A 10,535-nucleotide genomic window follows, 5' to 3' on the forward strand; every position below is an offset into this window, starting at 1 on the left:
GTAGCAGCCACAATGTGATCAGTTGATGAATATCACTAATTTGGTAGTTTCTTGGTGGTTCTGCCACTATATCTCAGCACAGCGTGGGATTTCTTCCATGATATTGGGACCAAAATGATCACATGCCCTCAAAAATTCATTGAGTACCTTGGATGACCACAAAACCCCCAAATGTAGCAGCCACAATGTGATCAGTTGCCAAATATCACCAATTTGGTAGTTTCTTGGTGTTTCTGCCACTATATCTCAGCGCAGCATAGGAGTTCTTCCATGATATTGGAAACAAAATGATCCCATGCCCTCAAACATTCATTGAGTACCTTGGATGACCACAAAAACCCCAAATGTAGCAGCCACAATGTGATCAGTTGCCAAATATCACTAATTTGGTAGTTTCTTGGTGTTTCTGCCACCATATCTCAGTGCAGCATGGGAGTTCTTCCATGATATTGGTACCAATATGATCACATGCCCTCAAAAACTCATTGGGTATCTTGGATGACCACAAAATCCCCAAATGTAGCAGCCACAATGTGATCAGTTGCCAAATATCACTAATTTGGTAGTTTCTTGGTGTTTCCCGACTATATCTCAGTGCAGCATGGGAGTTCTTCCATGATATTGGAACCAAAATGATCACATGCCCTCAGGCATTCATTGAGTACCTTGGATGACCACGAAACCCCCCAAATGTAGCAGCCACAATGTGATCAGTTGACAAATATCACTAATTTGGTAGTTTCTTGGTGTTTCTGCCACTATATCTCAACGCAGCGTGGGATTTCTTCCATGATATTGGGACAAATATGATCACATGCCCTCAAAAATTCATTGAGTACCTTGGATGACCACAAAACCCCCAAATGTAGCAGCCACAATGTGATCAGTTGCCAAATATCACTAATTTGGTAGTTTCTTGGTGTTTCTGCCACTATATCTCAGTGCAGCATGGGAGTTCTTCCATGATATTGGTACCAAAATGATCACATGCCCTCAAACATTCATTGGGTTTCTTGGATGACCACAAAACCCCCAAATGTAGCAGCCACCATGTGATCAGTTGCCAAATATCTCTAATTTGGTAGTTTCTTGGTGTTTCCGCCACTATATCTCAGTGCAGCATGGGAGTTCTTCCATGATATTGGTACCAAAACAATCACATGCCCTCAAACATTTATTGAGTATCCTGGATGACCACAAAACCCCCAAATGTAGCAGCCACCATGTGATCAGTTGCCAAATATCACTAATTTGGTAGTTTCTTGGTGTTTCGGCCACTATATCTCAGTGCAGCATGGGAGTTCTTCCATGATATTGGTACCAAAATGAACACATGCCCTCAAGCATTCATTGGATACCTTGGATGACCACAAAACCCCCAAATGTAGCAGCCACAATGTGATCAGTTGCCAAATATCACTAATTTGGTAGTTTCTTGGTGTTTCTGCCACTATATCTCTGTGCAGCATGGGAGTTCTTCCATGATATTGGTACCAAAATGATCAAATGCCCTCAAACATTTATTGAGTATCTTGGATGACCACAAAACCCCCAAATGTAGCAGCCACCATGTGATCAGTTGCCAAATATCACTAATTTGGTAGTTTCTTGGTGTTTCCGCCACTATATCTCAGTGCAGCATGGGAGTTCTTCCATGATATTGGTACCAAAATGATCACATGCCCTCAAACATTCATTGGGTTTCTTGGATGACCACAAAACCCCCAAATGTAGCAGCCACCATGTGATCAGTTGCCAAATATCTCTAATTTGGTAGTTTCTTGGTGTTTCCGCCACTATATCTCAGTGCAGCATGGGAGTTCTTCCATGATATTGGTACCAAAATGATCAAATGCCCTCAAACATTTATTGAGTATCTTGGATGACCACAAAACCCCCAAATGTAGCAGCCACCATGTGATCAGTTGCCAAATATCACTAATTTGGTAGTTTCTTGGTGTTTCCGCCACTATATCTCAGTGCAGCATGGGAGTTCTTCCATGATATTGGTACCAAAATGATTGCATGCCCTCAACCATTTATTGAGTATCTTGGATGACCACAAAACCCCCAAATGTAGCAGCCACCATGTGATCAGTTGCCAAATATCACTAATTTGGTAGTTTCTTGGTGTTTCGGCCACTATATCTCAGCACAGCGTGGGAGTTCTTCCATGATATTTGTATCAAAATGATCACATGCCCTCATGCATTCATTAGGTACCTTGGATGACCACAAAACCCCCAATTGTAGCAGCCACAATGTGTTCAGTTGCCAAATATCACTAATTTGGTAGTTTCTTGGTGTTTCTGCCACTATATCTCAGTGCAGCATGGGAGTTCTTCCATGATATTGGTACCAAAATGATCGCATGCCCCCAAACATTTATTGAGTATCTTGGATGACCACAAAACCCCCAATTGTAGCAGCCACAATGTGATCAGTTGCCAAATATCACTAATTTGGTAGTTTCTTGGTGTTTCTGCCACTATATCTCAGGCCAGCTTGGGAGTTCTTCCATGATGTTGGTACAACAATGATCAAATGGCCCTGAAGATTCATTGTGTACCTTGGATGACCACAAAACCCCCAAATGTAGCAGCCACAATGTGATCAGTTGACGAATATCACTAATTTGGTAGTTTCTTGATGTTTCTGCCACTATATCTCAGCACAGCGTGGGAGTTCTTCCATGATATTGGTACCAAAATGATCAAATGGCCCTGAAGATTCATTGTGTACCTTGGATGACCACAAAACCCCCAAATGTAGCAGCCACAATGTGATCAGTTGCCAAATATCACTAATTCGGTAGTTTCTTGGTGTTTCCGCCACTATATCTCAGGCCAGCATGGGAGTTCTTCCATGATATTGGTACCAAAATGATCAAATGGCCCTGAAGATTCATTGTGTACCTTGGATGACCACAAAACCCCCAAATATAGCAGCCACAATGTGATCAGTTCGCAAATGTTGTAAATTAGTAGTTTCTTGGTGTTTCTGCTACTATATCTCAGCGCAGAATGGGAGTTCTTTCATGATATTGGTACCAAAATGATCACATGCCCTCTGCCCTCAAAAATTCATTGACTACCTTTGATGACCACAAAACCCCCAAATGTAGCAGCCACACTGTGATCAGTTGCCAAATTAGTGATATTTGGCAACCATTCACATTGTAGCTGCTACATTTGGGGGTTTTGTGGTCATTCAAGGTACACAATGAATCTTCAGGGGCATGTGACCATTTCGGTACCAATATCATGGAAGAACTCCTACGCTGCGCTGAGATATAGTGGCAGAAACACCAAGAACCTACCAAATTGGTGATATTTGGCAACTGATCACATTGTGGCTGCTACATATGGGGGTTTTGTGGTCATTCCAGGTACTCAATGAATCTTCAAGGGGAATTAGATCATATTGAGACCAACATTATGGAAGAAATCCCACGCTGCGCTGAGATATAGTGGCAGAAACACCAGAAACTACCAAATTAGTGATATTTTGCAACTGATCACATTCTAGCTGCTACATTTGGGGGTGTTGTGGTCATTCAAGGTACACAATTAATCTTCAGGGGAATTTGATTATTTTGGTACTAATATCATGGAAGAACTCCCACGCTGGGCTGAGATATAGTGGCAGAAACACCAAGAAACTACCAAATTAGTGATATTTGGCCACTGATCAGATTGTAGCAGCTACATTTGGGGATTTTGTGGTCATTCAAGTTACACAATGAATCTATGGGGGCTTTTAAAAATTTTGGTACCAATTTCATGGAAAAATTCCCAGGCTGTGTTGAGATATAGTTGCAGAAGTACCAAGAAACTAACAAAGTAGTGAGATTTGCCAACTGATCAGATTGCAGCTGCTGCATAATGGATGTGACCCCAAAAACATTATTTCTGGGTTTTATATTCAGAAAAATTGTCCAACGAAATTTTATGTGGAAATATTCCTCATTAATCTGTGGTTGATAACAAAAGTAGATAAAAAAAAGAACCTGACAAAAATATGCTAAACCATGGTAAACTAATTTCAAAAAGGCCTCCTATGCATGTAGCACTTCAAGTATGATATGCAATATCTTGAGCAAGTTCAACCAACCAAATTAAAAATGTGTGCAGGATGGTATCATGAGAGAGGTCAGAGGTCAATGTTTTTCCTTTTTTGAAAAAAAAGTCAATTTGCAGACTTCTGAGAACCGATCAATTGTTGAAGTAAAAAAAAAAGAAGAAAAAAAAATGAGACCCCTCAGCCACCCTGGATCAATCCTAAAACTTGCAATGTCTTTTTTCAGGAAGAAATATTGAATGGTGTATGTAGAAATTTATGAATGTTATCAGGCAAAAAAAAAAAATTCCTGTGGCTTGAAGCTAACACAAGGGGAACGAGAGAGATTATAGAATGGTATTAAAGAGACATGGAAAACAGACAAAGGTATCAAGAAGAATAATAATAAAAAATTGATCAATATAAATTGATCAATATACGCTAGCTATATTGATCAATATACAACATCGCAAATTCATCCATCTTGGTAGTGTAACTAAAGCACTCAACTTCGCTCTCGAAGTCCAACCATTAAGCAAAACACAATACATGCCGCCCATGTATAGGGGGTTTCCAGGGTCCTGATTTTACACTCCAGAGGTTTGGGTTCTACACCCACGATATGTCACAGTCACATCTTGAAGCTATTGTATTCATTTATGACCGAGCTAGTTTTTCTATATTCTCCTCATTTGCTATATTCTTCATCGGATGGCGGGGACGGAACGCAGGAGGACGAGTGGGAGAAGGACCCTGGGTTAAAAGCGATGTTGAAGGAATACGACTAGGATCGGCGGCGGAAGACGACCCGGGTGCGAAGGGTGGGCCAGAGCAGCGGAGGAGGAGGCACGAGTTGCGGGGTGGCCGGAGGGGAGGTGCTGGCAATTCTCGAGGAGCGAGTGATGGGCTCGTTGCAGGGCGATCCGAGAGCACTGAAGCTCTCCTGTGCTTCCCAGTCATACTACAAGATGCTCATCCAATGGGTCGCCGATGGCATCCAGGACGATCCCTACGATGGGTTCATCTTCAAAGCGAGTAAGTCCATCACCCGGGGAACGCTTGATGAGGACTTCATAGACGAGTAGTGTCCTACGCAACCGCACCTCTGCCGTTAGTGCGGCAAGGGCCGATGGCCATCCGACGACCAGCCACGGGCAGGTGGGCAGAGCCTCGTGGTGGCGAGAGAAGGGCGTCTGGCGGGGTGCGGTGCTGCTTCATTTCCTGGAGGTTTCGGAGATGAAAATCCTGCTGGCGGGCAAGTATTTCAACGTGATCCGGGAGTGTGGGGTGAAGGGGGCGGCCGGACGAGTTTGAAGTCGATCTCGACCAAGCGCCCGGCACGGAAGGCTCGGCCGGACTGATCACGATGAACAGCGAGTGGTTCTACGCACTGGTCGACCGGGCTTATGTCTCAGCAAATCGGTCGCTTCTTGATCGAAGTTGCTGATGAGATCGGAAGACTTCTGAGTCGGCTCAAGCACCACTTCTTCCTCTCCCAGGGAAATAGCTTCACCACCTCCCTCGACTCGGCCTCCCCCGAGCTCGGCAAGAAACTCAGACACGTCGACGTCTCCCAGCTCCAAAACGAGTTCGGTCTGGCCGTTCGCAATCCGAGCAGTTGGAGCTCCAGCGACCCCTACAAGGAGAAGGTCAAAGTGACCATGGCCACCACCTGCTCGACCGATTGACTCCTCCGCATCGTCGGCGTCACCGGTCTCATCGGCGCCAACTCTGAGCGTGGCGGGTTGTTGGCAGCGGCAGTGGTGGGGGTGGAATCAGCGGTGGAGGTGGGGAGGGCGATGAGTGAAGCGTGGCGAATGTGGAGGCGTTTGATAAAATCGGTACTGGATTGGATGAGCTCGCCGCTGCTGAGGGGGGAGCAGGTAGGTTAACCGAAGGGGGGAAAAGAAGGATCGAACAGTTTGTTTATGTCTTTACCCAGCAGGGTAGAATACAGAAGCTGATTTTCTGAACTGGTGGTGATCTCATACAGGTCTTGACACCTTGCGACTTGACGTTCCGCTTCCCACTCTCGTTGGTGATCTCACGGAAAACAATCTTGCGCTAGCAACTGTTCTTCAGGCCTACTCCACCTCAAGCACCTCAAGCCATCCCTTACGATCTCCTCGACCGAGCACATCAAATCTACAGCCTGAGAATCTTCTTCGAAAGCCCACCCTCGACTGAAGTCCTGAAAACCCTGGATCTTCAACTCCTGCGGGCTCAGATGCTCAGATTTGTCCAGCCGCTTTCTAAATTCATCTGCTTCGAGATGCTCAAGAAAAAATCCCGCGAGTTGGAATTCAGGCTCGCTAATAAGGTCGACACCATCAACGGCCTCTTGAGAGAACATCATGACTTTTTGGATACCTGTTTGAAGGAATGCATATTGACAAACTCGAAATTGTTAAAGGTATATTACTTCTCACGTCTTCCTCCCTTGTCTTTTCGATCATCAAACACTTACTGATCTGGGCCGCATGTTCAATGTTTGCCACCTACACCTCCCACTTCACAAAGTTTGCCCACGACTTCAAACTCGCCTTTAAAGACGGAAGCATCTTCAACAAGGGCAAGTCACGGGGCCGGTCTGGGCGAGACAGTAGACAACATAACAACGATGACAATGATAATGGGCCGATGACGATGATGACAAGAATGATCGGAAGAGAAAGAGGAAGAAGAAGAAGGTGGCTCAGTCACTCTTCCTTCTTTCTCCATGTGAATCCCCCGCCTTGAGGGTTTAAAGAGAAGGATCACAGGATGCCATCTGATCTATCTCGTCACACCCCTGCCCCTCCTAGCTCGGTAGAGATGGACCTGACATCTCTCCCAAGCTAGCTGACCTGCACTCCATCCTAACATTCGTTCTAGACCCGTTCTACAAGGCCTCGCCTTGCCCAGTCCCAGCCCCAGTCCCCCGCTCCAGCCATACAGTGAAGATCCCCCCTCAACGGGCTCTTACACTCCACTATAAGTAGTAAGTAAAAGAATTCAAACAACTAAAATAATAATTTCTCCGTTAAACTAGTTGTATTTACAAACTAATAGTTAAGTAAGAAAGAGTTCGGACAGAAGTGTTTACCTAAAAGCAACACTGGAGGATGCTTGCTTAGGGACCTTCTGTCCGGTTGCTTGGTTCTGGGTCTGGTACCGTCAATCGTGAGATCGGGGTCTGTCTGAACTTGGATACAAGACGAGACAGGGACCAATCAGCGTAGCAGCTTGGTCTTGTCCTGTCGGAACGGGTGGTATTGCTGTGAGTCTGTTTGTTGTGCGCGCAACGTTCTGAGTCAGTTTCTCTTCTGTCTCTTTGTTCTGTATTGGATCTGTTTCTTCTGCTTACCGGGTGCTTGCACCTCCGATAGTCTTACGAGTGAGTCTTGTTTCTTTCTGGGTCCGAGTCGATCCGCAAGAGTTCTGTAGTAGAAAATGTAAGATCTAGTCAGCCTTATTTCTAAGTCTTCTATGATCTAGCTCTTGGGACGTACAAGGTTGGTCTTTCTTGTTTGTTTGGCTGGGCTTTGACCTGTGCGGTTCTTGCTGGTTGATCCTTGGCTGCGATCGTCAAAGCGATGTTTGTCAGCTTGTGGTCTGGGGCTTTGTACTGCGAAAGGGGCTTAATCAGCTTACCTTTCTTAGCAGCTGGGCTTATTCTGGTTGCGAGCTTCCTTGCGGAATGCTGCGCGTCTGGGGTTAACCGCGCGAGCTTCCTTGCGGGTAGCTGCGGGTGGGGGTCTGGGTCCATAATCCTACAGCCTTGCATGCTTTGAGTCGCGAGATTCGAAGCAACTTCGGAGATTTGGATTACCCCGATCAGAGCGAGAGAGCGTCGGATTACCGACCGGCCAAGGGCCTTTGTGAGAAAGTCGGCGGCGTTAGCGGTCGTCTTGACGTGCCGGAGTTTGATGAGATGCAGTAGAATCAGCTCCCGAACAAAATGTAGGCGAATGTCCATGTGCTTCGTTCTGAAGCTATTTTGAGACGTCTCGCTATTCGCTAGATCAATGGCTCCTTTATTATCGACCGCCACCTCAATGTTTTCAACAGTTGACTGTAAGTTGATCTCCTTGATGAGGCTGGCGAACCAGGCTAGATCCCTGCCCAGGTCCGACAGTGCCTTGTACTCCGCTTCCGCGGTAGATAGCGAAACAGTCGGCTGTTTACTGGATTTCCAGTTGAGTAAGTGAGTTCCGTGGGTGACAACAAAGCCAGTGGTCGAGCGCCTTGTATCCAGGCAGTTGCCCCAGTCTGCATCTGCGAACGCTTTCAGGTTGGCGCCTTCGGTTTTCTTGAATGTTAGACTGACATGTCGAGTTCCGGAGAGATAGCGAAAAACCTGGACAGCGGCCTGGTACTGCCTGATGCCTGGATTCTCAAGATACTGAGATAACTGACTGACGGCGAATGATATTTCCGGTCTCGTCAGGATGCTCAGGTAGTTCAATGAGCCGACTAGGCCGCGGTAGTTGACTTCAATTTTCTTGAAGGCTGCCATTTCTTGCTCCGTCGCTCTTGATAGGCGTTCTCGAGGGTTGAGGGGACAGCTCGCGGGGTGCTCGTTCTCCAGTCCGAACTCAACTAGCTTCCTTTCTATGTACTGGGTTTGGTTGATCTGAAGGCCGTCGGTAAAGCGCTCGATATTCATTCCTAAGAGAAACTCGGCCTCCCCAGGGTATTTGATATCAAATTCCCTTTCCATCTTGGCTTTGAAGACCTCTGGGCGTCGACTGATTATCACTATATCGTCCACGTGTGCAAAAAGCCATGTGGCTGGCTTGTCCTTCTGGTCGGGTCTCCAGAAGACGCAAGGATCCGAAACTGAGATTTGAAAACCAAGACCTTTGAGGTAAGTTGTCAAGCGCTTGTACCATACAAGAGGCGCCTGCCGCAAGCCGTAGATGGCTTTCTTCAACTGCAGTACAGAGTTCGCCGGGCATTCGAATCCCGGCGGCGGCAAGAGAGTTACTTTGTCCTCGAGCGGACAGGTGAGAAAGGCGCTACGAACGTCCAATTGGTGTATCTTCAAGCCGTTATTTACTGCAAAGGAGATTAGCAGGCGCAACAAAGCCGCTTTTCCGGTCGGGGCATATATCACGTTGAAGTTTCTGCCGTGAATTTGGCGGAATCCTTGTGCGCAAATGCGCGCCTTGAATTCTATGACCTCATTCGAGGGGCCAAGTTTTCTCCGGTATGCCCAGGTGGATGGGATGGGCTCGTCAGAGTCAATGCGCGCTCGGACGATCCACACTTGGTGCTTAACCATGTTAGCGATTTCCCTTTTCTCGGCTTCGGTCCAGCTGTCTCGGTCCCTGCCATTCATGGCCTGACGATGATTCTTTGGGTCGAGCTCGATTTCAATCAAGTAGGCCTGGCGGTTGCGCTTCCCTGTGATTATGTTACTTGTGTCGATTCCGCTTGAGATTTCCTTGGGCGGCGGAGCCGTCGTCCAAGCGAAACGACTGCCGCCTGCTCGGGCTTGTTGCTGACAAGCAGGAACGGGTCCGATATGACTAGGTTCAGGTGATGCGTTGCTCGTCGGGCTGCTTGACCGAAGATCGGTGATGATTCTGGCGAAGTCACGAGATTCCGCTTCCTGCTCCTCTTCTGCTGATTCTTCTCTATCATCCGCTGCCAGGGAGTCCTCCTCGGCGAATGGTAGCGGCTCATCGGGCTTGAAGCTAGGGAGTTTGTTGCTACCCAGTGCCGTGAAGCTCTTGTTAAGAGCGGGACAGTCGGGAAAAGTAGTTTCGTCGAAATGAACGTGCTTGGCGATGACCACGGTTTTGTCTTCAGTGCGATAGACCCGGTATGACGAGTAGTCATTTTCATAGCCAAGCAGGACGCCTTCCCAGGATATGGAAGAAAATTTTGACTCGCGCTTCTGTTTTGGCTTCACAATCCAGACTCGACAGCCAAATGGCCGGAAGAACGAGATGTTCGGCTTGAGCTTGAACATCAGTTCAAGAGGACATGCCTTGCTCTTTCCAAGCGACGGAAGGCAGTTGGTTGTCGCGGTGGCCGCTTGAACCGCTTCGGCCCACCACTCCGGGGCTAAATTCGCTTGCATCATCAAGCAGCGCGTCATGTCGATTATGGTCCTATTGGCGCGCTCGGCCATACCGTTGTTCTGCGGGGTGTATGGTGGCGCGACGTTGTGTTGTACCCCGTGAGATTTGAGGTGATCGCTTAAGGTGCCGTTCACGAACTCCCCACCGCCGTCAGAGATAAGTTTCTTCATCTGGTGACCTGTTTGCTTCTCGAAGAATACTCGGAAGTCAATTATCGCCTGACAAGATTGACTCTTTTCCTTTAGTATTACCGTGTGGATGTATTCGGTGTACTGGTCCACGAGTGTTAGGAAGTACCTGGCGCCTCCATTCGTTGGGGGAGAGATGGGGCCGACCAGATCGGCGTGGACAACGCTGAGAGAGGCATCAACAGATTTGAAGGTTCCGTTGCACGGTATCCGGGTG

The 10,535-nt window shown here is 47.2% G+C and overlaps 1 protein-coding gene across 1 annotated transcript; it reads left to right on the forward strand.

The window, feature by feature from the left end:
• Nucleotides 1-4,961: 4,961 nt before the first annotated feature.
• PtA15_3A318 (uncharacterized protein) lies at nt 4,962-5,747 on the forward strand (the record flags this gene model as incomplete). Its single annotated transcript, XM_053167274.1, has 3 exons — nt 4,962-5,094; nt 5,175-5,260; nt 5,475-5,747. 3 exons carry the CDS (start codon nt 4,962-4,964, stop codon nt 5,745-5,747), a joined length of 492 nt encoding a protein of 163 aa, XP_053018507.1.
• Between the last annotated feature and the right edge of the window lie 4,788 nt (nt 5,748-10,535).

This window comes from Puccinia triticina, chromosome 3A (assembly GCF_026914185.1).
Source record: "Puccinia triticina chromosome 3A, complete sequence".
NCBI lineage: Eukaryota > Fungi > Basidiomycota > Pucciniomycetes > Pucciniales > Pucciniaceae > Puccinia > Puccinia triticina.